We start from the raw sequence: 25,371 nt of genomic DNA, 5'->3' as shown, positions 1-25,371 counted from the left end.
TGAGGGCCCGACGTCCACAGGTGGGGGTTGTGCTTACAGCCCAACACCGTGCAGGACGTTTGGCATTTGCCAGAGAACACCAAGATTGGCAAATTCGCCACTGGCGCCCTGTGCTCTTCACAGATGAAAGCAGGTTCACACTGAGCACATGTGACAGACGTGACAGTCTGGAGACGCCGTGGAGAACGTTCTGCTGCCTGCAACATCCTCCAGCATGACCGGTTTGGCGGTGGGTCAGTCATGGTGTGGGATGCCATTTCTTTGGGGGGCCGCACAGCCCTCCATGTGCTCGCCAGAGGTAGCCTGACTGCCATTAGGTACCGAGATGAGATCCTCAGACCCCTTGTGAGACCATATGCTGGTGCGGTTGGCCCTGGGTTCCTCCTAATGCAAGACAATGCTAGACCTCATGTGGCTGGAGTGTGTCAGCAGTTCCTGCAAGAGGAAGGCATTGATGCTATGGACTGGCCCGCCCGTTCCCCAGACCTGAATCCAATTGAGCACATCTGGGACATCATGTCTCGCTCCATCCACCAACGCCACGTTGCACCACAGACTGTCCAGGAGTTGGCGGATGCTTTAGTCCAGGTCTGGGAGGAGATCCCTCAGGAGACCAGCCGCCACCTCATCAGGAGCATGCCCAGGCGTTGTAGGGAGGTCATACAGGCACGTGGAGGCCACACACACTACTGAGCCTCATTTTGACTTGTTTTACGGACATTACATCAAAGTTGGATCAGCCTGTAGTGTGGTTTTCAACTTTAATTTTGAGTGTGACTCCAAATCCAGACCTCCATGGGTTGATAAATTTGATTTCCATTGATCATTTTTGTGTGATTTTGTTGTCAGCACATTCAACTATGTAAAGAAAAAAGTATTTAATAAGAATATTTCATTCAATCAGATCTAGGATGTGTTATTTTAGTGTTCCCTTTATTTTTTTGAGCAGTGTATTTCGGTGCAGGAGCTCCACAATACTTTGAGCTAATATTATATAAGAGGAACAGGAGCCCAAGTCAAGGGTAAGTGTTAAGGTCAAGGTTTAAGGTAGGGACGTCCCAGATTGCACTAACACTTTAGAAAGTGCTTTTAGATCCAAGAGGCAGAATGTTCAAATGTGTGCGCTTATTTTTAATGGAAAATTTCAGCATTATTGCGTGGAAAAAGAGAGAAAAAACAGAGTAGAAATGTGTTGTTTCTTTTTTTTTTTTATTGAGAAGAGAAAGAGCCGTAGGCTGCAAAGCTCCCTGAAATCAGATTAAGAGCAGTTCAACAGGTCAAACAGTTTCCAGTCGTGCCACTGGGATTGGCAATTTACAAAGCGCAAGACTCAATTTACAAATGTGATTCATTTAAACAGCGGTGTACAGAAGCATTACTTACAAACAGATGAGCGATGTGCTTGCTTACAAAACACAAATCAACAAGCAATGATTAAAAAATGTCTACAGTTGTCCCAAAAATAAAAACATCAAAACACTTATTAAATAGTTTCCTTTCATTAATATATATTACATATTTACTCTCTATAGAGTTAGTTTTTTGCTAATGTTAGTAAAGCTGTAGTCTAATACAAAAGTACTGCTTTGAATGAAGCCTCCCATGAGATAGGGAGTCTCAATACTGCCCACTAGCTTCTTTTCCTTATGTCCTGCCCTCCATGATCACTGACATGTCAGGTGACAGGACAAGACTGGTGAAAGCCATATGGTGGAAAAACCCTCCTGGTCCATTTGTGGTCATGAAGGAAAGGAGTCAAGGAAAGGGACCCATAGAGGAGTAGAGAGTTGAGAGACAACCATCCACTGACCTGCCTAGAAAAGTTAACTTGCAATAGGAGACCCCCTGGGCACCACTGTTGACTAATGCGAGACAAACACACATTTTTCACAATGTAAATAATGTAAAGTATGAGAGTACCTTGAATTACATTTTGTGTTGTGCAATGTTTTGCAAACGGTCATTATTAAAGAGGATGTTGCAATATCTTTATAACACCCTATTATTAAAAGCATCCAAAGGACAATGCTATCAGTCCAACTAAGAATGGCTGATACAGCTACAGTACAGCATAAGCTTGTACCAAACACGCAATTTTCAAATCTCCATTCATTCAACATTTCCATTTTACTACATACAATCCATCAGAAGTATTTTGCAAATAAAAAGTAATAATTTCTGATATGCACATGCCCAATTGTGTAATATTAACATAGTTACAGTATATTTTCCTTGACCGAGTGACAAAAAGAGTGAAAGTGCCTGAGATGCAGTCTTTTCCAATTCCATAATGCCATCTGTGCACCAAACTATAAGCAATATACAGCAAACCAAAAGTGTTTAATCGGATTGTGAATAAGATAATTAGAGATAGGTGGCATTAAACAAATTAAATGCTGCATGCATCCAAACATGAGGCATTCAAATAGTTACACAATAATAGCTTTAGTAGAATGAATAGGAAATCCCTAGGCAATGCAGACATGGTATATAGTTAGAACTCATGGGCTGCATTTACACAGGGAGCCCAATTCTGATTTGTTTTCAATAATTGGTTATTTGACCAATCACATCAGATCTTTTTCAAAGCTGATCTGAGTTGTCCAAAGATCAATGAGGGGAAAAAAGCAAAAGAATTTGGCTAAAAATGCAGTCAGAGGCACGGATACTTTGTTCCAGAGTTTGTGGGATGAAACGTCATCAAATCCTCTTCTTTGGTTTAAAAATAAATAAGAAGCTTTTGAGAAAGCCTTTGGCTGGGTTTACACAGGCAGCTACTAATTGGTATTTTGACCAGTCAGATCAGCTGTGAAAAAGATCTGATGTGAAAAGATCAAATTGGTCAAAAGACTAATTAGTGGAAAAAATATCAGAATAGGGCTGCCTGTGTAAACACAGCCTTAGTGTCATATCATATGACCTGTGGACATGCCTCAGCAGTAGAGATACTGAGGTCACGTGGAGGTAAGCAGAGGGGAAACATTGGACAGGGAGAGACGAGTAGATAATAAGCGATATGGTACTATCTCCACATTTCCCTCCGATAGGCTAGGTGGACTTTTAGGTGCCTAGGGGGTAGGGGGGCTAAAGGTTGTTTCTGTCCAGGCCCAGAAATGTGTGGGATGGTGTCGAGGTGGTTGGGTTGTAAAGCTGTGTGTGCATACAGTAGTGATTCTACAGGGATAGGTGAGGGTAAATATCATGTTGTGTTTTCGGGGTCTATAGAGGGAAAATATACATACATAAGTGATAATTAGGGCCCAGAGTTTTTCCTAACCACATGACCTAATCAGGAAAAAACTATGGGCATTACTTTTAGTTTACAAACTAGGGGCCTAGAGGTATTCCAGGTGCAGTCAACACATCGGGGTGTGTGTATGGGCCTAAGTAAACGTGTTTGTATGAGACGTGTGGGTCTGCCCCATCAGGATGTCCAGGACTGCATGTTGCGCAGCATAGCCTCAAACCGCTCCATGTTGGGGGCATAGGCGTGGGCCAGCTGGTCGGTCAGGCGGCTGTATAGGCTGAACGACTTGAGCTCCAACCAGATGAAGCCGAAGCGGTCCTCGTCAAACAGGATAAAGAGGCCAGGCGTGCGCTCCGGGCTCGTGAAGCCGTGGCCGGCAATCAGGCCTGTCCCGTAGAAACTGAAATCGATGAAGAAAATCTATCAAGATATCCTGTTGCGTAGCCTACATGTTGCGATCCAATGTTTCAGATGGCCGGAGGGTTGTGCTTGTAACACTTGAGTTGTGTGGGTCTGACTCCCACATGGGCCACATATACTGAATACATGCATTAACTTTAAGTCCATTTGGATGAAGGAGTCTGATAAATTACCATTATATTCTATTACAAGTGTACATACATGTGTGAGTATCTCTTCTCACTCTGCTATGCAGCTACATTTGACAGGCACTCTTGGCTATACGAGGACATGTGCAAAACAACTTGAACACGTGTGAGATAGATGGACTCACCACATCTTGCAGGTACGGGGGTACACCTCGTTGCGGGCCATGACCCCCAGAGGCAGGACAAAGGGCTGGGCCTCCGAGGTAGCACTGCTGCTGCTGCTACTGGGCCCAGGCTGGGGGCTCTCTGATTGGGCTTCCATAGCCAACTCCAGACCCTCTGCCCCGCCACCATCCACAGCCCCCTTTGCAGCAGCAGCCCCCTGGGGGGCCACAGCCCCCTCTCCAGCAGCAACCCCCTGGGGGGCCACATCTGGGCTCTGCGCCTCCTGCTGCGCCTCCTCATGCACCCCCAGCACCAGGCGAGACAGCTCCTCCACGCTGCGCTGGTGCTCCAGGTCCGGAAGGTGCACAGGCCGATTCAGGTCCACATCGAGCGTTAGCTGGCCTGCTGGAACGTTGGGGTCCCCCTGGGAGGGAGGAGAAAGGACAGGGGCATGTTCAGTAGGGGGAAAACATTTTGAAATGGAAGAGGTACTACCCAAACATCGGTAATAAGGACGTTTGTTTTCATGACACAACAGTAGTAGGCCTGATTACCAACAATGATGAGACTACAGGGAGGAGGTGAGGGCCCTGGGAGTGTGGTGCCAGGAAAATAACCTCTCACTCAATGTCGACAAAACAAAGGAGCTGATCGGGGACTTCAGGAAACAGCAGAGGGAGCACCTCCCTATCCATCGAAGGGACAGCAGTGGAGAAGGTGGAAAGTTAAGTTCCTCGGCGTACACATCACAGACAAACTGAAATTCTCTATTCACAGGAGGCTGAAGGCGGCTGAAGAAATTTGGCTTGTCACCCAAAACCCTGACAAACTTTTACAGATGCACAATTGTCAGCATCTGTCGGGCATCACTGCCTGGTACAGCAACCGCAGGGCTCTCCAGAGGGTGGTGTGGTTTGTTCGATGCATCACCGGCGGCAAACTACCTTTGACTTGATTTGACCTTCCCTACAGGACCCGATGTCACAGGAAGGCCAAAAAGATCAAAGACAACAACCACCTGAGCCACTGCCTGTTCACCCCGCTATCATCCAGAAGGCGAGGTCAGTACAGGTGCATCAAAGTTGGGATCGAGAGACTGAAAAACAGCTTCTATCTCAAGGCCATCAGACTGTTAAATAGCCATCACTAGGTGGCTTCCAACCGGTTACGTAACTCAGCACCTTAGAAGGTGCTGCCCTATATACATAGACTTGAAATCACTGGTCAATTTAATAATGGAACACTAGTCACTTTAATAATGTTAACATTTTTTTTCTTTACTCATCTCATATGTATATAATGTATTCTATTCTACTGTATTTTAGTCTATGCCACTCCGACATTGCTCATCCTAATATTTATAAATCCCTTAATTCCATTCTTTTAGGTTTGTGTGTATTGTTTGATATTACTGCACTGATGGAGCTACAAACACAAGCATTTCACTACACCCACAATAACATCTGCTAAACGTGTATGTGACCAATAACATTTGATTTGGTTTTCCATTTCAAAAACTGTTGGTTTGGAAACATTAGGGGCCAGGCAGGGTGGGAGCCCAGCCGGGGTGCAGTGGAGGTGGGGGACTCACGGTGAGCTTGGTGGCCCTGGCGCGAGGCCCATGGAAGCTGAGCATGATGATCTCCAGGCCGTGGCTGCCGTATGTGCCTTTGAACAGGCCCGGCTGCAACAGATCAGAGGGCAGTCGTGGAGGGAGGTAGATCCGCCGGTACGTCAGGCAGTTACTGTCAGAAAATAACATTACAGCATCATCAACATTAATGAAGCCAACTAGATGGTAATTTTCCATGACGAAAAATTGTGCGACTTTCTTCAGCTCTTTGAAAAAATATTTTTATGGTGGTGGAAGAAGTTTAAAACATTTTACTTAAGTGAAGCGGTGAAATACAGTCAAAGTTAAATATATACAAAAAATCTGGTCTGATAGACAACATTTACTTTAGAGTGTGGGGCAGTTGGATGACATATTTCATCACAATTAATACTACTACACTTTCAAATTCTCCTACTAGAAAACCAAAGTATATACAAACTGTAATAATTACGCATAAGGAATTAGAAAAGTTTTAAGCTATCATTTGGGGAGGGAAATACAATGGTGCCTCTAGTGGAAGAAGTTTAGAAGTTTGTTTTAGCTATATTAACTAGAGGTCTTCACGGATATACGTTAACCCGATTACCAACCAGATATATGAACAGGTCGGATCCAAAATTCTGCAGTTGACCCTCGGATCCCGGGTTGGATCACGCTCGGTGGCCACGGACCTCGGATTTGTCGGAAAATATGTGAAATATTGACCAGATCTGAAATTATATTTGAAGACAACATCCTGATGAAAATAGGCTTAAATATCCTCTTTAAATCACATTTGCTACGCATGGCGGTTGGTTCAGTCAAAAGCATTAAGTGCTCTCCTCTGCCTGTCAACCTCTCTTGGCCTGGATTGAGCTTTCGCTATAGCAAACTTGCAACATTGTTTCAACTGGGCCCTCACCGTTTCCCGTGCCAATGAGCTCAAAACAGACATAACTGTAAATGTTCAGATAGCCTATTTTATGACATTCCCACTGGAGATATGGGATCAGCAATATGTTGCTAATTCACACTGAAGCACGGTGGTTACTTAGGCCTATTGAGAAGGACCAACTGGGCACAGACGTCAGTTCAACGTCTAGTTTGGATTTACATTTGGTTGAGTTGTCAACCAACAACAAATGTCACCATGTCATTGGAATTAGGTTAAAAGTTTGGTGAAAAAAGGTCTAAATGCCCTTAAATTGATTACTTTTTGCAAACCCAATCAGTTTTCCATATCATCACTTGGCTTGGGCGGTATCCAGATTTTCATTGTCATACACTACATTACCAAAAGGTATGTGGACACCTGCTCATCAAATATCTCATTCCAAAATCATTGGTATTAATATGGAGTTGGTCCCCACTTTGCTGCTATAACAGCCTCCACTCTTCTGGAAGGCTTTTCACTAGATGTTGGAACATTGCGGCCGGGACTTACTTCCATTCAAGAGCATTAGTGAGGTCGGGCACTGATGTTGGGCGATTAGGCCTGGCTCGCAGTCGGCGTTCCAATTCACCCCTAAGGTGTTTGATGGGGTTGAGGTCAGGGCTCTGTGCAGGCCAGTCAAGTTCTTCCACACCAATCTTGACAAACCATTTCTGTATGGACCTCGCTTTGTGCACAGGGGCATTGTAATGCTGAAACAGGAAAGGGCCTTCCCCAAACTGTTGCCACAAAGTTGGAATCACAGATTCATCTAGAATGTCATTGTATGCTGTAGCGTTAAGATTTCCCTTCACTGGAACTAAGGGGCCTAGCCCGAACCGTGAAAAACAGCCTCAGACCATTATTCCTCCTCCACCAAACTTTACAGTTTGCACTATGCATTAGGGCAGGTAGCATTCTACTGGCATCCGCAAAACCCAGATTAGTCCGTCAGACGGCCAAATGGTGAAGCACGATTCATCACTCCAGAGAACGCGTTTCCATTGCTCCAGAGTCCAATGGCGGCGAGCTTTACACCACTCCAGCCGACACTTGGCATTGCGCATGGTGATCTTAGGCTTGTGTGCGGCTGTTCAGCCATGGAAACCCATTTCATGAAGCTTCCGACTAACAGTTATTGTGCTGACGTTGCCTCCAGAGGCAGTTTGGAACTCGGTAGTGAGTGTTGCAAACGAAAACCGATGATTTTTACGAGCTACGTGCTTCAGCGGTCCCGTGCTGTGAGCTTGTGTGGCCTACCACTTCATGGATGAGCCGTTATTGCTCCTAAATGTTTCCACTTCACAATAATAGCACTTACAGTTGACGGGGGCAGCTTTAGCAGGGCAGAAATTTGACGGACTGACTTGTTGGAAAGGTGGCATCCTATTACGGTGCCACGTTGAAAGTCACTGAGCTCTTCAGTAAGGCCATTCTACTGAAAATGTTTGTCTATGGAGATGGTATAACTGTATACTATACTTTAGTATTGAATTGCATTCAAGTGTAACTTCCTCACCTCATGTGTGCCGCACAACAGACTCGCCAGCGCCAGACTCGCCAGACTCTATTTAACTAGGCAAGTCAGTTAAGAACAAATTCTTATTTTACAATGACGGCCTACCCAGGCCAAACCCTCCCATAAGCTGGACGATGCTGGGACAATTGTGCGCTGCCCTAAGAGACTCCCGATCCCGACCGGTTGATATACAACCCCGGATCGAACCAGGGTCTGTAGTGACGTGTCTAGCACTGACGCCTCTAGCACTGAAAACTATGAAATAACATACATGGTAACCAAAAAAAGTGATAAAATCTAAAATATATTTTATATTTAAAATTCTTTAAAGTAGCCACGCTTTGCCTTGATGACAGTCAGTTTTGCACAATCTTGGCATTCTCTCAACCAGATTTGAGGTAGTCACCTGGAATGCATTTCAATTAACAGGTGTGCCTTGTTAGAAGTTAATTTGTGGAATTTACATTTACATTTAAGTCATTTAGCAGACGCTCTTATCCAGAGCGACTTACAAGTACATACATTCATACTTTTTTTGTACTGGCCCCCCGTGGGAATCGAACCCACAACCCTGGCGTTGCAAGCGCCATGCTCTACCAACTGAGCCACACAGGGCTAATTTCTCTCCTTCTTAATGCGTTTGAGCCAATCAGTTATGCTGTGACAAAGTAGGGGTGGTATACAGAAGATAGCACTATTTGGTAAAAGACCAAGTCCATATTATGGAAAGAACAGCTCAGATATTACCTCAATTACCTCGACTAACCGGTGCCCCCCGCACATTGACTCTGTATCGGTACCCCCTGAATATAGCCTCGCTATTATTATTTTACTGCTGCTCTAATTATTTGTTACTTTATTATTTTTAATTTTTTTTACTAATCTATTTTTTACTTAACACTTATTTTTCTTAACTGCATTGTTGGTTAAGGGCTTGTAAGTTAGCATTTTACTGTAAGGTCTACACCTGTTGTATTCGGCGCATTTGATTTGAAATTAGCAAAGAGAAACAACTATCCATCATGAAGGTCAGTCAATCCGGAAAATTTCAAGACCTTTGAAAGTTTCTTTAAGTGCAGTCGCAAAAACCAACAAGCGCTACGATGAAACTGGCTCATGAGAACCGCAACAGGAAAGGAAGACCCAGAGTTACCTCTGCTGCAAAAGATAAGAGGTGGTGGTGTGATGGTGCTTTACTGGTGACACTGTCAGTGATATATTTCAAATTCAAGGCACACTTAACCAGCATGGCTACCACAGCATTCTGCAGTGATACGCCATCCCATCTGGTTTGCGCTTAGTACGATTATCATTTGTTTTTCAACAGGACAATGACCTCCAGGCTGTGTACGGGATATTTGACCAAGAAGGCGAGTGATGGAGTGCTGCATCAGATGACCTGGCCTCCACAATCACCCAAACTCAACCCAATTGAGATGGTTTGGGATGAGTTGGACTGCAGAGGGAAGGAAAAGCAGCCAACAAGTGCTCAGCAAACTCCTCCAAGACTGTTGGAAAAGCATTCCGGGTGAAGCTGGTTAAGGGAATGCCAAGAGTGTGCAAAGCTGGCAAAGTGTGGCTACTATGAAGAATCTCAAATATAAAATACACTGCTCAAAAAAATAAAGGGAACACTTAAACAACACAATGTAACTCCAAGTCATCACAATCCAGAGCATGGAGGCGCTACCAGGAGACAGGCCAGTACATCAGGAGACGTGGAGGAGGCCGTAGGAGGGCAACAACCCAGCAGCAGGACCACTACCCCCGCCTTTGTGCAAGGAGGAGCACTGCCAGAGCCCTGCAAAATGACCTCCAGCAGGCCACAAATGTGCATGCGTCAGCATATGGTCTCACAAGGGGTCTGAGGATCTCATCTCGGTACCTAATGGCAGTCAGGCTACCTCTGGCGAGCACATGGAGGGCTGTGCGGCCCCCCAAAGAAATGCCACCCCACACCATGACTGACCCACCGCCAAACCGGTCATGCTGGAGGATGTTGCAGGCAGCAGAACGTTCTCCACGGCGTCTCCAGACTGTCACGTCTGTCACATGTGCTCAGTGTGAACCTGCTTTCATCTGTGAAGAGCACAGGGCGCCAGTGGCGAATTTGCCAATCTTGGTGTTCTCTGGCAAATGCCAAACGTCCTGCACGGTGTTGGGCTGTAAGCACAACCCCCACCTGTGGACGTCGGGCCCTCATACCACCCTCATGGAGTCTGTTTCTGACCGTTTGAGCAGACACATGCACATTTGTGGCCTGCTGGAGGTCATTTTGCAGGGCTCTGGCAGTGCTCCTCCTTGCACAAAGGCGGAGGTAGCGGTCCTGCTGCTGGGTTGTTGCCCTCCTACGGCCTCCTCCACGTCTCCTGATGTACTGGCCTGTCTCCTGGTAGCGCCTCCATGCTCTGGACACTACGCTGGCAGACACAGCAAACCTTCTTGCCACAGCTCGCATTGATGTGCCATCCTGGATGAGCTGCACTACCTGAGCCACTTGTGTGGGTTGTAGACTCCGTCTCATGCTACCACTAGAGTGAAAGCATCGCCAGCATTCAAAAGTGACAAAAACATCAGCCAGGAAGCATAGGAACTGAGAAGTGGTCTGTGGTCACCACCTGCAGAATCACTCCTTTATTGGGGGTGTCTTGCTAATTGCCTATAATTTCCACATTTTGTCTATTCCATTTGCACAACAGCATGTGAAATTTATTGTCAATCAGTGTTGCTTCCTAAGTGGACAGTTTGATTTCACAGAAGTGTGATTGACTTGGAGTTACATTGTGTTGTTTAAGTGTTCCCTTTATTTTTTTGAGCAGTGTATATATATTTTATATAAGTTTAACACTTTTTTGGTTACTACATGATTCCCTATGTGTTATTTCATAGTTTTGATGTCTTCACTTATTCTACACTGTAGAAAATAGTAAAAATAAAGAAAAACCCTTGAATGAGTAGGTGTGTCCAAAATTTTGGCTGGTACTGTAAGTATTCAGACCCTTTACTCAGTACTTTGTTGAAGCACCTTCGGCAGCGATTACAGCCTTGAGTCTTCTTGGGTATGACGCTACAAGCTTGGCACACCTGTATTTGGGGAGTTTCTCCCATTCTTCTCCGCAGATCCTCTCAAGCTCTGTCAGATTGGATGGGGAGCGTCGCTGCACGGCTATTTTCAGGTGTCTCCCCAGAGATGTTTGATTGGGTTCAAGTCTGGGCTCTGGCTGGGCCACTCAATGACATTGAGACTTGTCCCGAAGCCACTCTTTTGTTGTCTTGGCTGTGTTCTTAGGGTCATTGTCCTTTTGGAAGCTGAACCTTCGCCTCAGTCTGAGGCCCTGAGCACTCTTTCCTTCCATCCTGACTAGTCTCCCAGTCCCTGCCGCTGAAAAACATCCCCACAGCATGATGCTGCCACCACCATGCTTCCCCATAAGGATGGTGCCAGGTTTCCTCCAGACATAACGCTTGGCATTTAGGCCAAATAGTTCATTCTTGGTTTCAACTGACCAGATAATCTTGTTTCTCATGGTCTGAGAGTCTTTAGGTGCCTTCTGGCAAATTACAAGCGGGCTGTCATGTGCCTTTTATTGATGAGTGGCTTCCGTCTGGCCACTCTACCACAAAGGCCTGATTGGTGGAGTGCTGCAGAGATGGTTGTCCTTCTGGAAGGTTCTCCCATCTCCACAGAGGAAATCTAGAGCTCTGTCAGAGTGACCATCAGGTTCTTGGCCATCTCCCTGACCAAGGCTCTTCTCCACTGATTGCTCAGTTTGGCCGGGTGCGGCCAGCTCTAGGAAGAGTCTTGGTGGTTCCAAACTTCTTCCATTTAAGAATGATGGAGGTCACTGTGTTCTTGGGGACCTTCAATGTTGCAGAAATGTTTTGCTACCCTTCCCTTCCCCAGTGCCTCGACACAATCATATCTCGGATCTCTAAGGACAATTCCTTCAACCTCATGACTTGGTTTTTGCTCTGACATACACTGTCAACTGTGGGACTTTATATACACACACAGGTGTGTGCCATTCCAAATCATGTCCAATCAGTTGAATTTACCAAAGCTGGACTCCAATCAAGTTGTAGAAACATCTCAAGGATGATCAATAGAAACAGGATGCACCTGAGCTCAATTTCAAGTCTCATAGCGAAGGGTCTGAATACTTATGTAAATAAGGAATCTGTTTTTTTATTCTTAATAAAGTAGCAAACATTTCTAAAAACCTGTTTTCACTTTGACATTATGGGTTATTGTGTGTAGATTGATGAGGGAAAAACATATTTTAATCAATTTTAGAATAAGGCTGTAACGTAACAAAATGTGGAAAAAGTCAAGGGGTCTGAATACTTTCGAAATGCGCTGTAGATTTTTTTGGGTTGATTCAAACAGTTTTTGCCCAGTGGGTAAGGGGTTGGGGTGATTTTTCAAATACAGTGAGGAACTATTGTCATTCGCAATGAATGTAAAACACTGTTGACTTTCAGTGTGAGGTGATGAAAAAAATACTTTGAGAAGTTCCGCAGCTCAGAAATACTAGGCTCAGTCATCCCCAGATAGGAACTTTTATAGGCCTACATTTGCACACAGGATAGGTACTTCTATGCGTGCTGAAGCAAAAAAAAAAAACATTAACAAACAAAGGGCAAAGAATTCACACAATGATGCGCACAATTAGCAGAAGACAGAGAGCGCATTCTGGAGAGAGTCTTCGCCACACACCCCTTCCCTTCTTCTTGTGTCTACATTTTAAATTAGGGATGTAATTTATGACAGGTCCAGAACAGAGGCTGGGAAACACACAGCATTAAATAGAGCCAAGACTACATGGAACTCTCTGCCTCCTCAGTTAACTCAAGCTAGCAATAAAACCAGATTCAAAAACCAGATAGAAGAACACCTTATGGCACGATGGGGACTGTGAAGAGAGACATTTTTATTTATATGTATTGTATATTGCATTGTATTATGTAGTAGTAGTGTTGTGTATATTAAGTATTTTATTTGTTGTGTTTTGTTTCCTGTTTGGACCCCAGGAAGAGGGTATAATTGGGGAACCTAATAAAATACTAAGCTGTAGTGTAAGTAGTGGCTCATAGGGCGTGGACCTTTCTCCTGTTTCTGTAGCGTGAGGCACCTTGATATAAAAGTACACCTCCTGGACAGTACACTAGTCTAAAGCAGGGCCTTACCCCCAATCCATCTCCTAGTGTAGACCACAACTAAATTATTTTAGATAGGCCTACAACAGAAAATGCATGTGAAATGTAAACGTTCACTGCCTGCCAGACAATTCAAAACAATTCTGCTGGCTTGCACATCAATAAAGCTTAATTTTTTATATTTCAGGTCCATTTGGGACCGATACAGACCCAACCCAATTTGGATCCGATTCTCCCTCATCTAGGACATATTTTGGGTCTGATCTGGTCCACCTTGGTTCCGAATCGGTAATGATATTAAAAGAAATGACAGGGTCCTGTCAGTGTTGGATGGGAATTTCACAGATCCAATTCAGTTCAGATCTCAATTTCAGGATCCGAGAAGACCTCTAATAGTAACCTCTCTTCAACCATACATGTATTTATTAAGCAAAGAAAAAGACATATCTCAGACTGGCCAATAAAAAGAAAAGATTAAGATGGGCAAAAGAAAACAGACACTGGACAAAGGAGCTCTGCACTGCCTCTTCACTGTTGACGTTGAGACTGGTGTTTTGCGGGTACTATTTAATGAAGCTGACAGTAGAGGACTTGTGAGGCGTCTGTTTCTCAAACTAGACACTCTAATGTACTTGTCCTCTTGCTCAGTTGTGCACCTGGGCCTTCCACTCCTCTTTCTATTTTGGTTAGAGCCAGTTTGCGCTGTTCTGTGAAGGAAGTAGTACACAGCGTTGTACAACATCTTCAGTTTCTTGGCAATTTCTCACATGGAATAGCCTTCATTTCTCAGAACAATAATAGACTGACGAGTTTCAGAAGAAAGTTATTTGTTTCTGGCCATTTTGAGCCTGTAATCGAACCCACAAATGCTGATGCTCCAGATACTCAACTAGTCTAAAGAAGGTCCGTTTTATTTCTTCTTAAATCAGAACAGTTTTCAGCTGTGCTAACATAATTGCAAAAGTGTTTTCTAATGATCAATTAGCCTTTTAAAATGATAAACTTGGATTAGCTAACACAACGTGCCATCGGAACACAAGAGTGATGGTTGCTGATAATGGGCATCTGTACACCTATGTAGATATTCCATTAAAAATCAGCCTTTTCCAGCTACAATAGTCATTTACAACATTAACAATGTCTACACTGTATTTCTGATCAATTTGATATGATTTTAGTGGACTTTTTCATGTTGCTTTTCTTTCAAAAACAAGGACATTTCTAAGTGACCCCAAACTTTTGAACGGTAGTACACACACACGCACACACACACATATATGAGAGAGAAAGAGATCTGGCCACAGACCCCCTGCAGTACCTGGACACCCCTGACCCAATTTTGGGAACCCCTGGACTATGTCATAAGGAAAACCTACTCGTATTGGCTTGTGTAGATGAACTTCATGAGTATGAGCTCCTGCATGTGCTCATGGAAGATGTCCTCCAGTGTCCTCCCCCACTCCTCCTCAAGCCACGTCCGGAACTCCTGCCAACAGAACATCAAAAAACCCACGGTCATGCCCACTTACCGATTTGCCCCAATCCCCTATTGAAATCAACTGTCATCACAGTATCTATCCTGTTACAATGCATAGCAGTCACTCTTGCCTGCTTGAGCATTATTTACCATCTGCTGAATGATTTGATTCAACACAAATTTAGACAATCGGAAAACTTTCAGTATGATAGCTTTGAGGTTAAATGTGTTTGCAAAAAGTGCTATACAAATATGTGATTGATTAATTAATTAATTAGACAAATACTGAGTAGCCTCAGCCATGTGAGAACAATATACAAACTGTTGCGAAGTTACAAGAGATCGTTCTCTCCTCCTCACCTCCTGCCTCCCCCCTGGCATGCGGTGATGGTCTGTCTGGTTGCATTTGGTCGAGAACTCGTCCTTCTTCCCAGTCTGGAAATAAGAGAAGACATCCCAGCTTTTACAAAGCCATGGAAGACAGGGGACTACTTCACCACACAGTGAGTGCACCGGCTTACACATTACAAAAGGATAACATCAGTGATGATTATGACTATTTAAGCACAATAAGCGCATCATTATTTCCCTTATTATCGATTAATCAGTTTCCACCACGTCATCCCTTGTGTTGTCTGTCTCACCTAACAGTCCCTCTTATGGGCACTACAAAGTTGGAAAAGCTATAGCGACAAAAGACATGCAACATTTTAAAGTAGTTGACTGGGTGGGACTTGCTGGTTCAAAGAATGCCATCCAGGTCAGTAGATCAGTCAAATGATACTCCTGAGCAAACATTAAAGTGGCAATCCACAGTTGCTACATCCATTTTTTGACTTATAAATTAATTATACATTATATACCAATTGATTAAAATAGAACTTAGAAATGTCTCGCAAGCTTAGTTCAACTGTCAAACCCCATCAGAACCCAAAATATCAGCTTGTTTAACTCAAATGTTTGTAAACATAAACAAACACAGTATAGACTAAAAATATGGTTAACACCATATTTTTGATATTGTGGATATTGTCCTTGCATCAATAGCTCATGAATTTAAGAGTGGTTACATTTCTCCAGGCCTATCCCTCAGATTTTTGCCAACTGCAGATTGCCCCTCTAAAAAGAACTGCAGGTGGCTGTACAATAAATCACCAACGTTGGTTTTACGCCCATTCAAAATAAGAAAATGGACTCACTTGGACGTCCCCCTTGTGAGGGCCCTTGTGTCCATACATACACTCCACTGCTGCCTTGTTGCTCTCCAACATGTGGATGCGGAAGAGTGGCCGCCGCCTCATGGGATCCTCGACCCGAGGGTCGTGGGGGGGCAGATACATCCAGCCAAGGATGAATAGCCCATCAACCTGGAGAGGGATGGGTGTAGTAGAGAAGTAAAGGGAGAGAAAAAAAGGAAAAAGTGATCACCACCTAACACAAATAAAATGTTTTGATGGGAAAAGACTAATTTTTACAACCAGGTGGGGCTGAACAATTTAAAAGACAATTTTAAAAAAATGTGACAAAGTAGGAACACAATAGTGTGTGTGTGTGTACTGATTACATACCACCACGTTGAGCAGCCCTCCGTACGGCCCTATGTCAGGCTGCCAAAGACCCAGGATGTGTCTGTATGGGTGCAGCACTGCAACACAACAGTGCAACAAAGGGTTAAACACTAAGTGGTGAACAGTTCAATCACAGGGTATCACAGCAATACATAACAGAATTTGGATAGAGAAACTGATGACAACTCAACACACCATAGTCGAGGTCTGGCCTTAACTCATGGACAGCAGATATGGCAGAGGGGACACATTGTTATTGTACTCACATGAGAAGACGGGTGACACGTGAAGTTATATCAAGGGCATGGTTTCCATTGTTCCAAAAGAGTGCATGATGTAGACAAATTGAACAGGGAGCTGTCACCAAGCACTAACCATGTTGACTAGCATGCTAAATGCACACATACAGTGATTTTTTTCAGTACCAGTTCTAGTAGTCAGATGTCCCAGTTAAGGTAAGGAGCAAAGTGCATTCACTTCAAAACCACATCACACAGTCAGTAAACAAATGGTATATGTCACAACCGGCTGCAAAAACATAAAACAAGTCCGTATGCGAGTCAGTCACACACTAGCACACGCGTGTCGAGACAGTCAGGTCAGGCCTGTCCAGCAGTATATACAGTGCTTGTACATGTCCCTGTAGTTCATGTGCTCATAGTCCGGTAGGAGCTTCATAAAGAGGCCAGACTTAACCTGAAGGTTCACACCTGGACAGTTACACCAGAACAGCTGGGCAGACTAATCAATATGCATTTGTAGATGAGTGAATATGCAAATACATACATACAGTACCAGTCAAAAGTTTGGACACGCCTACTCATTCCATAAAATTTAAAAAATGATTTTCTACATTGTAGAATAATAGTGAACACATCAAAACTATGAAATAACACATATGGAATCATGTAGTAACCCCAAAAAAGTGTTAAACAGATCAAAATATATTTTAGATTTTAGATTCTTCAAAGTAGCCATCCTTTGCCTTGATGATGCTTTGCACACTCTTGGCATTCTCTCAACCAGCTTCATCTGGAATGCTTTTCCAACAGTCTTGAAGGAGTTCCCACATATGCTAAGCACTTGTTGGCTGCTTTTCCTTCACTCTGCGGTCCAACTCATCCCAAACCATCTCAATTGGGTTGAGGTTGGGTGATTGTGGAGGCCAGGTCATCTGATGCAGCACTCCATCACTATCCTTCTTGGTCAAATAGCCCTTACACAGCCTGGAGGTGTGTTGGGTCATTGTCCTGTTGAAAAACAAATGATAGTCCCACTAAGCGCAAGCCAGATGGGATGGCATATCGCTGCAGAATGCTGTGGTAGCCATGCTGGTTAAGTGTGCCTTGAATTCTAAATAAATCACAGACAGCGTCACCAGCAAAGCACTCCCACACCATCACACCTCTTCCTCCATGTTTCACGGTGGGAACCACACATGCGGAGATCATTCGTTCACCTACTCTGTGTCTCACAAAGACACGGTGGTTGGAACCAAAAACCTAAAATTTGGACTCCACCGGTCTAATGTCCATTGCTCGTGTTTCTTAGCCCAAGCAAGTCTCTTCTTATCATTGGTGTCCTTTAGTAGTGGTTTCTTTGTAGCAATTTGACCATAAAATGCATGATTCACACAGTCTCCTATGAACAGTTGATGTTGAGATGCGTGTTACTTGAACTCTGTGAAGCATTTATTTGGCCTGCAATTTGGGCTGGTAACTCTAACGAACTTATCCTCTGCAGCAGAGGCAACTCTGGGTCTTCGTTTCCTGTGGCGGTCCTCATGAGAGCCAGTTTCAGCATTGCGCTGGATGGTTTTTGAAATGTTCCGGATTGACAGACCTTCATGTCTTAAAGTAATGATGGACTGTCGTTTCTCTTTGCTTATTTGAGTTGTTCTTGCCATAATATGGACTTGGTCTTTCACCAAATATATTTTTTGGTTACTACATGATTCCATGTGTTATTTCATAGTTTTGATGTCTTCACTATTATCCTACAATGTAGAAAATAGTAAAAATAAATAAAAACCCTGGAATGAGTAGGTGTGTCCAAACTTTGGACTAGTATGGATATATACACATACTGAATAAATATATAAACGCAACATGCAACAATTGCAACGATTTTACTGAGTTACAGTTCATTTAAGGAAATCAGTCAATTGAAATAAATAAATTAGGCCCTAATCTATGGATTTCACATGACTGGGCAGGCGCACAGCCTTGAGTGGACCTGTGAGGGCATAAGCCCAGCCAATCAGAAGGAGTTCTTCCCCACAAAAGGGCTTTATTACAGAAATACTCCTCAGTTTCATCAGCTGTTCGGGTGGCTGGTCTCAGACGATCCCGCAGGTGAAGAAGCCAGATGTTGAGGTCCTGGGTTTGGCGTGGTTACACGTGGTCTGTGGTTGTGAGGCTGGTTGGACGTACTGCCAAATTCTCTAAAATGATGTTGGAGACAGCTTACAGTAGAGAAATTAAGATTCAATTCTCTGGCAACAGCTTTGGTGGAGTTTCCTGAAGGCAGCATGGCAATTGCACTCTCTCTCAAAACTTGAGACATCTGTGGCAATGGATGGATTATCTTGGCAAAGGAGAAATGCTCACTAAAAGGGGTGTAAACAAATTTGTGCACAAAATCTGAGAGAAATAAGCTTTTTGATCACATGGAAAATTTCTGGGATATTTTATTTCAGCTCATGAAACATGGGACCAACACTTTACATGTTTATATTTAAATTCAGGATATTTCTGTCCATCCTTCCATCTAGTGTCCTGTCTGTTCAGTGTCCCGTCTGTATCAGTCTTTCTGGTGTCTGCCCATATAATGTCTTTCTGTCCATCTAATGTCTCTGTCCGTCTTCGTCTAAAGACTGCCTGTTTAGTGTCCGTCTGTATTTCCAGCGTTGAAACATTTTAGTGAACAATTGAAACACCTCTTACATGTGTGAGGTGGTTTCTATGTTGGTGGTAAAGAGAGAGAGAAAGGGAGCGGCAGACACATAGGGTCCCGGAACACACCACCGGTACCTCCACTGAGGGAGGAAGGGGCAGTGGGAGCCAGGAGAGAGAATAGACAGAGGGACACAAAAAGAGAGCTTGAAAGGACCTTGAGGATCGAGAAACACCTAGCCTGTCTTAGTCGTAGTACAGGGTTTGTTATCAATGACCAACCACACAATACTACAACCATACCCAACCTACCCCTAATCCTGTAAAAGCCCTGATAGTGTTCATGTCATGACATAGATGCTGAGTAGGCACCATCTCCACCCCAAGGAGCAATTTCCCACATGCCATCTTGAGATGACCCATACAGCTACAAAAAGGCATGAATATCCCTCCAAGGGTGCTAACCACTGGAAAGTGTTTAACAGCAGCCCTTGTCCAGATGAGTTCGAGGCTAGTCAAGATGCTGGAATTTGGAGGAGGAAACAGAGTCATCAATGGTTTGCAGAAAGTGACAGTTTGTGGTATTATTCCTGGACCTTCAATGCACAAGTGACCCTAGCGTGACTTGGTTTAATTAGTCAGTGTGGAAAAAGATGCCTATTGTAGTCTGTAACTATGGCCCAGAGTTTTTCCAGGTCAGCTCACAGGGTCTGGTCAGGAAAAACTTAAGGTCCCAATAATATATTTTGGATGTTTTTAGTTAGAGTGGCTGAATCCCAAATCACCCCCTTCCCAAGTGATAACATATAAAACTCACAAGTGATAGGCTAATATTGTCACCATCAAACTATTCTTGATTTAATCTTGTCTTTACATATACTAAATAATATGTGTGACATTTTTTATTTAGAATGGACCATTATTAAGCACCTGTCTCGAAACAGGGGCAGCAAAAATACATGTCATCTATGCACTTAAATAGCGAATGGAGGACGCTTTCACATGGTTAATTTTCATACCAGCCAGGTAGGCTATACTCCTGTAGGCATAGCCTATAGAAAGCTGATGGGATCCTACTCTTTTTAGAGGCCATCACTGTTTTCTCACGCAATTTCATAGCCTATAGAAATGTTGCGCAAGATGAGCTCATGGGCTCTCATGAAGTGTTTGATTAGATTTTCTATTACATTTGCATTGATGTCAGAGTGATTCGAGGGACAATAGAGTGCCGAGGACCAGGCAGTAAGCAAGTTTGGTAAGCTACTAATGACCATCAGCAGCATCAGAGCTCGGAGAAGCCTAATTATCCTGACTAAATGGTCACTTGGAATTTGCCTGCCTTCATGACTCGTGACCGTTGGTGTGGTGGTAATACGGTCACCGCAACAGCCCTAAGTATTCCTAATTATAAGCCACCTGAATTTGTTTGTCTGATTTCGCAACGCGACACATGTAACAGATGAAATACCAGTAGAGGCTGCTGAGGGGAGGAGGGCGTATAATAAAGGCTGGAATGGAGCGTAATGGCTGGAATGGAGTGAATGGAATGGTATCAAACCCATGGAAACTGTGTTTGATACCATTCCATTCACTCCATTCCGGACATTATTATGAGTCACCCTCCCCTCAGCAGCCTCCACTGTTAAATACCTCCCAAATTAAATGTTTAACTGTTACTGAGGTCTAAATCTTGTAAATCAACAGGGGGGTTAGTTCATTTGAATATCATACTTGATTTATTATTTAAACGTGGACCATGAATTGCATCATTCAAGTCAGGAGTGTGTCCTGAAGTTTATGGGTTTATTGATCCCCTCGCCACTCTCTGGAAGTCACCCTCTGAGTTTCGTCAGCAACATGGTACAATGAAGGACCCTCCGAGCGAGTTGGTAGGGGCGAGGGAGTGGGTTGGGATTTACAGAGAGACTCACATTTGGCATAGAGCTCCCGACTGGACACACCCGCCACTTCTATCTTGCGCAGGTCTTCCCTCATGCCAAACTCTGTGGGAGAGAGTAGAGACAGACCATAGAGATAGATAGATGACTCATCTTTGTATCTGTGCCATTATATAAATTGACAACTCCATTTTGAAGTAGTCAATTTACTTCTTCACAATTGGCTAATCCCTCCTGATGACCCAGTTGGACATGACTCCAACAGGGTCACCAGGAGGGATCAGCCAATGAATTTGGAAGTCCCACCTAGTTGCCTCCATTAAAATAGTGGAAGCCTTCAACAGCTCTGCCCATGCCAATATGGACTTTTGGCCACTGGAGGCCTCTATCATTCTCTATAAAACAGACATGTGACACTGAAGGACAAAGTAGGTTGTGACAGTACCTTGGTCAAAGCTAATTGTGCATACAGATCTAGTGACCAGGCAACTGTGCAATACATGATGGCATGACAATAAAAGTCAAGCGTTGGCTAAAGCAGGGGTTCCCAAACTTTTTAACTCAGGGGCCCCCCTTCCAGCATTGTGGAACATCCCTGTTCATGACACAAACTGTTCACTTTTAAAACTAATTTTCTTGCAATTCTATACATTTTGGCATGTCTAATGTGTATTCATGTGATATTTGAGTGATTAAAAATGACAACAATATATATGGGCTAAAAAAACGAAATAAAAAAATGTTGGCTGACATGGGCTAGTTGATCTGGACATTTCTGACAAGTTATAAAACAGCTCTCTAAGGTATGCAGTGAAAACAATGTGGGGGGACCCCGCGGCCATCCTGCCGACCCACCGTTTGGGAACCACTGGGCTAAAACACATTCAGATCGAGCCCCCCAGTCTTGTATGAGATATGCACATCCCACATTTCAAAAGCAATACTGACCCAATAATGGATTGGATACTACGAATGTAGTAAGACATCTAAATCCAATACATGGTATATACCAGGCAAATTCAAATCTAGACCTTGAAGCCAATTCCTCTGCCAATTCATTCTTCCCCTCTAATCAAGGACTGATTTGGACCTGGGACACCAGGTGGGCGCAATAATTATAAGGTAAGTCAAAACCAGCAATACCCTGGATCTCCGGGCTCCGATTTGAATAGTTGACAGGAGGTAGAGCTGCATGAACCCTTTTACAGTAATTTATGTCTATGGGTTATGATATTAAGATAGGGTTGTAGAAGACAAGGATAGTTGAGGCAATGTAGTCTTTCATAATGGTGTGTTCAAAGCAAAGGTTGGAACGGTGCATTGCATAACAACAATCAACAAAGTTCCTTCTCGGTGCCCGTAGACTGGTCGATAAGAAAGCTTTCAGAAAAATCTTACATTGAATCTCTCGGGACCAAAGCACAATACATAAATAGAAACTGCAAAAACAAGAACGCAATACCCGGACCCTTCCCTGGCCCAACCTATAGACTAACCTACGTCCCAAATCATATAGGCTACTGTCAATTCCCGTTTGATAAAACGCCAGATTTTGCATAGGACATGATAGAAGAATATCTGCAATGATGAGCGATCACCGCATTATTTACCCTCCGTGCATCGCCTTCTCCAGATGGTTTCCGTGTTGAGGATTTGCCTGAATGTCTTGCAGACGAGCGCAAGGTTTGGAAGCTCTGTGCCCGGCAGCGAGGAGAATATTCCCACCAAAAGCTCTGGGGGCAAATCCAACAGGGACTGCGGGTTCGGTGGTCCGGTGCTTGCACTTTGCCCATACGAAAGTCTGACATTTGCACGACCACATTCAGCAGTGGCTTCATGGGCCACACTCGGCCCTGCCGCGGCCGAGGGGTTTTCAGGGCCGCCAGTGACGGCTTGTGTCTTGCCCACAATCCGCACCCCTTCCTCATCGTCCATGTCGGAGTCGCTTCCCTGGTCCTGTTGATTATGCCGCTGTCGCCGCCTGCACCTCCGCGACTGACCCACTCCGCAGAGCCTGGCACACACAGCCATCCGTAGTAGTCACCAAAAGGGTAACATTACATCACCACAACAACTGTACTAGCTGCAGTTTCGATTATCTCCCCCGTCCTTGCGTGCCTGGGCGGAAACCTATGACGCAAAGTCGACGTAGCTACGTAGGGACTTCCAATTGAATTGTCAACAAGGTTTCAACCAGATAAACGTGGATATACTGTATATCTATGCATTTACATGCGTTGTAAATGCGTGATGGAATGTAGTAATATCTGTCTAAATACAATTTACCTAGATGCGGAAAAAAAACGTGTTAGTCAGGAGTCAAACGCGCTATCAATTTGATATAACATTAGTCGAGGTCATGCCACCAGGAATTAAGAAGTTTAGCGAATTTGAGGGGCATTTGCTACGAAGGATCAACATGTATGGAATCCCGACACGGCTGATGTATTTAACCTTGAATTGTTGTTTTATGCTTTATTTTCCTTTAGTGTGAAAATCTGAGAGTAGAATAGCATCGGGCTTCTTCCGACAGTCCTCGTTCCTTTTACCCCGTAAATCTGTCATCATCCATACATTTTTATTATGAAAACCGTTCTCTTTTTGTCAAACCGTTCACCCTCTTTAGGATTCGAATTTATAGAAGGGTTGCCTAAATGCGGCCCAGCGTCGTCCGGGTTTGGCCGTCATTGTAAATAAGAATTTGTTCTTAACTGACTTGCTAAATAAAGGGTAAATAAAAACATACAAAAAACACCACAGGAGTTAAAACTTGTTTATCTCAAATGAGAGAAATGGCTTAATCTATACATTTAATATCAAGTTCACATCTAAAAACCTAATGTTAGATAAGTTGTTTTGATTGTACATCAATTGTAGACACAGAATTGGAGGAAGACATGAGAATGACAAATATACAATAATTGTTTGAAATCAGTGCACAAGGCACACAAACAGGACAATGAAATAGTTTATACAATGGAGCATTCAAAAACGGAAATTAGTTGATCAAAATGTAATTAGAGAATTCAGCAAAGGGCTTTTTTGCGCAGAGTGAATTAAGAGGAAGGGGGGCATACTGTTGAGTAATACATCAATGAAAAAGGATGCTGTATATACAGTTAAATAATCACCACAGAGGGACAAACAATTGAACACAAATAATTACAATGATATATAATTTACTGAAAATGGAGAGCAACTGGAGTAGAGCAGAGGATGGGGATGACTGAGGGACAACCGAGCATAGGTGTGGAGGTCAAAGACAGGCCCAGCCTGGCACAGGTGTGGAGATCATGAACAGAGGCCCAGCTGGGCACAGGTGTGGAGATCACAGCTTTTGTGGAGTGATAGGTAACGATGCTTTGTGGGTGACAAGTTGTCGATCTGTTCAGAGGGTCCCTGACTCAAGCCCAGGTTGGGGCAAGGAGAGGAATGGAAGCAATACTGCTACAGAGTCAGTAGAAATAGTCTCTTAAGGTGCAGGTGAACAGCAGGTTCTGCAGGTGGATAGCCAGGCTTTTCCACTGTCTCATGGCCTGGTGGTGGATGCTCCGTTATAGTCAGCCAGACAGAAGTGGCGAGAACAGGCTATGGCTGAAGTCCTTGGTGATCTTCCAGGGGACAGTGCAGCTGCCTTTACAGGTGGTGATGCAGCCGGATGCTCTCAATGGTGCATTTGTAGTTGCTGTTGTCTTTCAGGACAAGGCTCCCATCTGGTAACTTTTTGAAGATGGGCCACCATGTCTGCTATGGAAATAGGAGGGAGGATGAGTATAAGATGTACATTTTAAAACAGTGAGCTGATTGGATGTATAGATGGAACATTAAATGAATGGCATCTAACCTTTACCTAACATCTTAGCTTGCTCAGCACATTAGAACACACACATAAGTGCATGTTTATTCAATATAAACGTCTTGCTAGCTAGCCACAGTAACGTTTGTTAAGTAATTTCAAAGTATCCAACGTTAGATAGCTGGGTGTGACAAAAAATAAGCCTACTATGAAATCACACAAGTATGGAAATATTGGGTCTGACAGACTATTTTGATGATGATGATGATGTGACAAACTATTTAGACAACCTGTCAAAACACACAGCTTGCTACTGTTACTTTAAGTATTGTAGCTAGCTAAGTTGTTAGCCAACTGTACTAACGTGATGTAGCCTAATGCACTGATGTTACCTGCTAGCAAACAAGACATTCCACAGTTTAAGTGAATGTTTTTCCATATCTCGTCTGTCTGTTAACGTTACCTTGACACTGTCAGATAAATTATCCAGCTAACACCTGGTACACAACGTGGGAATATGCATATTTCATTAGTTCATCTAGCTAATCGTTGGAAATTCGAGTTGCTAAATTTAGTT

The 25,371-nt window shown here is 43.7% G+C and overlaps 1 protein-coding gene across 3 annotated transcripts; it reads right to left on the bottom strand.

Annotated features, from left to right (window-relative positions):
- Positions 1–1,190: 1,190 nt before the first annotated feature.
- Positions 1,191–23,097, bottom strand: LOC120066399 (F-box only protein 31-like). Of its 3 annotated transcripts, none has more exons than XM_039017742.1 (10): positions 22,609–23,097; positions 21,032–21,103; positions 16,207–16,283; positions 15,838–16,005; positions 14,999–15,073; positions 14,538–14,647; positions 6,166–6,285; positions 5,552–5,705; positions 3,981–4,384; positions 1,191–3,647 (listed from the first exon to the last, which is right to left on the bottom strand). In XM_039017742.1, the coding sequence occupies exons 1-10, from the start codon at positions 23,027–23,029 to the stop codon at positions 3,425–3,427; spliced, it is 1,824 nt and encodes a 607-aa protein (XP_038873670.1). In that variant the 5' UTR covers positions 23,030–23,097; the 3' UTR covers positions 1,191–3,424. The 3 variants fall into 3 exon arrangements, with proteins under 3 accessions (XP_038873670.1, XP_038873672.1, XP_038873671.1); XM_039017744.1 differs by lacking the exon at positions 22,609–23,097 and adding an exon at positions 22,142–22,343; XM_039017743.1 differs by lacking the exon at positions 6,166–6,285 and having other exon boundaries at positions 22,609–23,094.
- Positions 23,098–25,371: the final 2,274 nt, after the last annotated feature.

The sequence above is a fragment of the Salvelinus namaycush genome, chromosome 21 (genome assembly GCF_016432855.1).
Source record: "Salvelinus namaycush isolate Seneca chromosome 21, SaNama_1.0, whole genome shotgun sequence".
NCBI classification, from domain to species: Eukaryota; Metazoa; Chordata; class Actinopteri; order Salmoniformes; family Salmonidae; genus Salvelinus; species Salvelinus namaycush.
Note: the sequence above shows the minus strand (reverse complement) of the source record. Positions and strands in the feature narration are given on the sequence as shown.

Excerpts from the sequence above, each read along its gene's own strand:
- LOC120066399 (XM_039017742.1), bottom strand. The coding sequence starts at position 23,029 with ATGGCTGTGTGTGCCAGGCTCTGCGGAGTGGGTCAGTCGCGGAGGTGC. Across the intron at positions 16,006-16,206 it reads GAGGGCTGCTCAACGTGGTG|GTTGATGGGCTATTCATCCT; the intron begins GTATGTAATCAG and ends ATCCCTCTCCAG. Across the intron at positions 14,648-14,998 it reads TGCCAGGGGGGAGGCAGGAG|GAGTTCCGGACGTGGCTTGA; the intron begins GTGAGGAGGAGA and ends TTCTGTTGGCAG.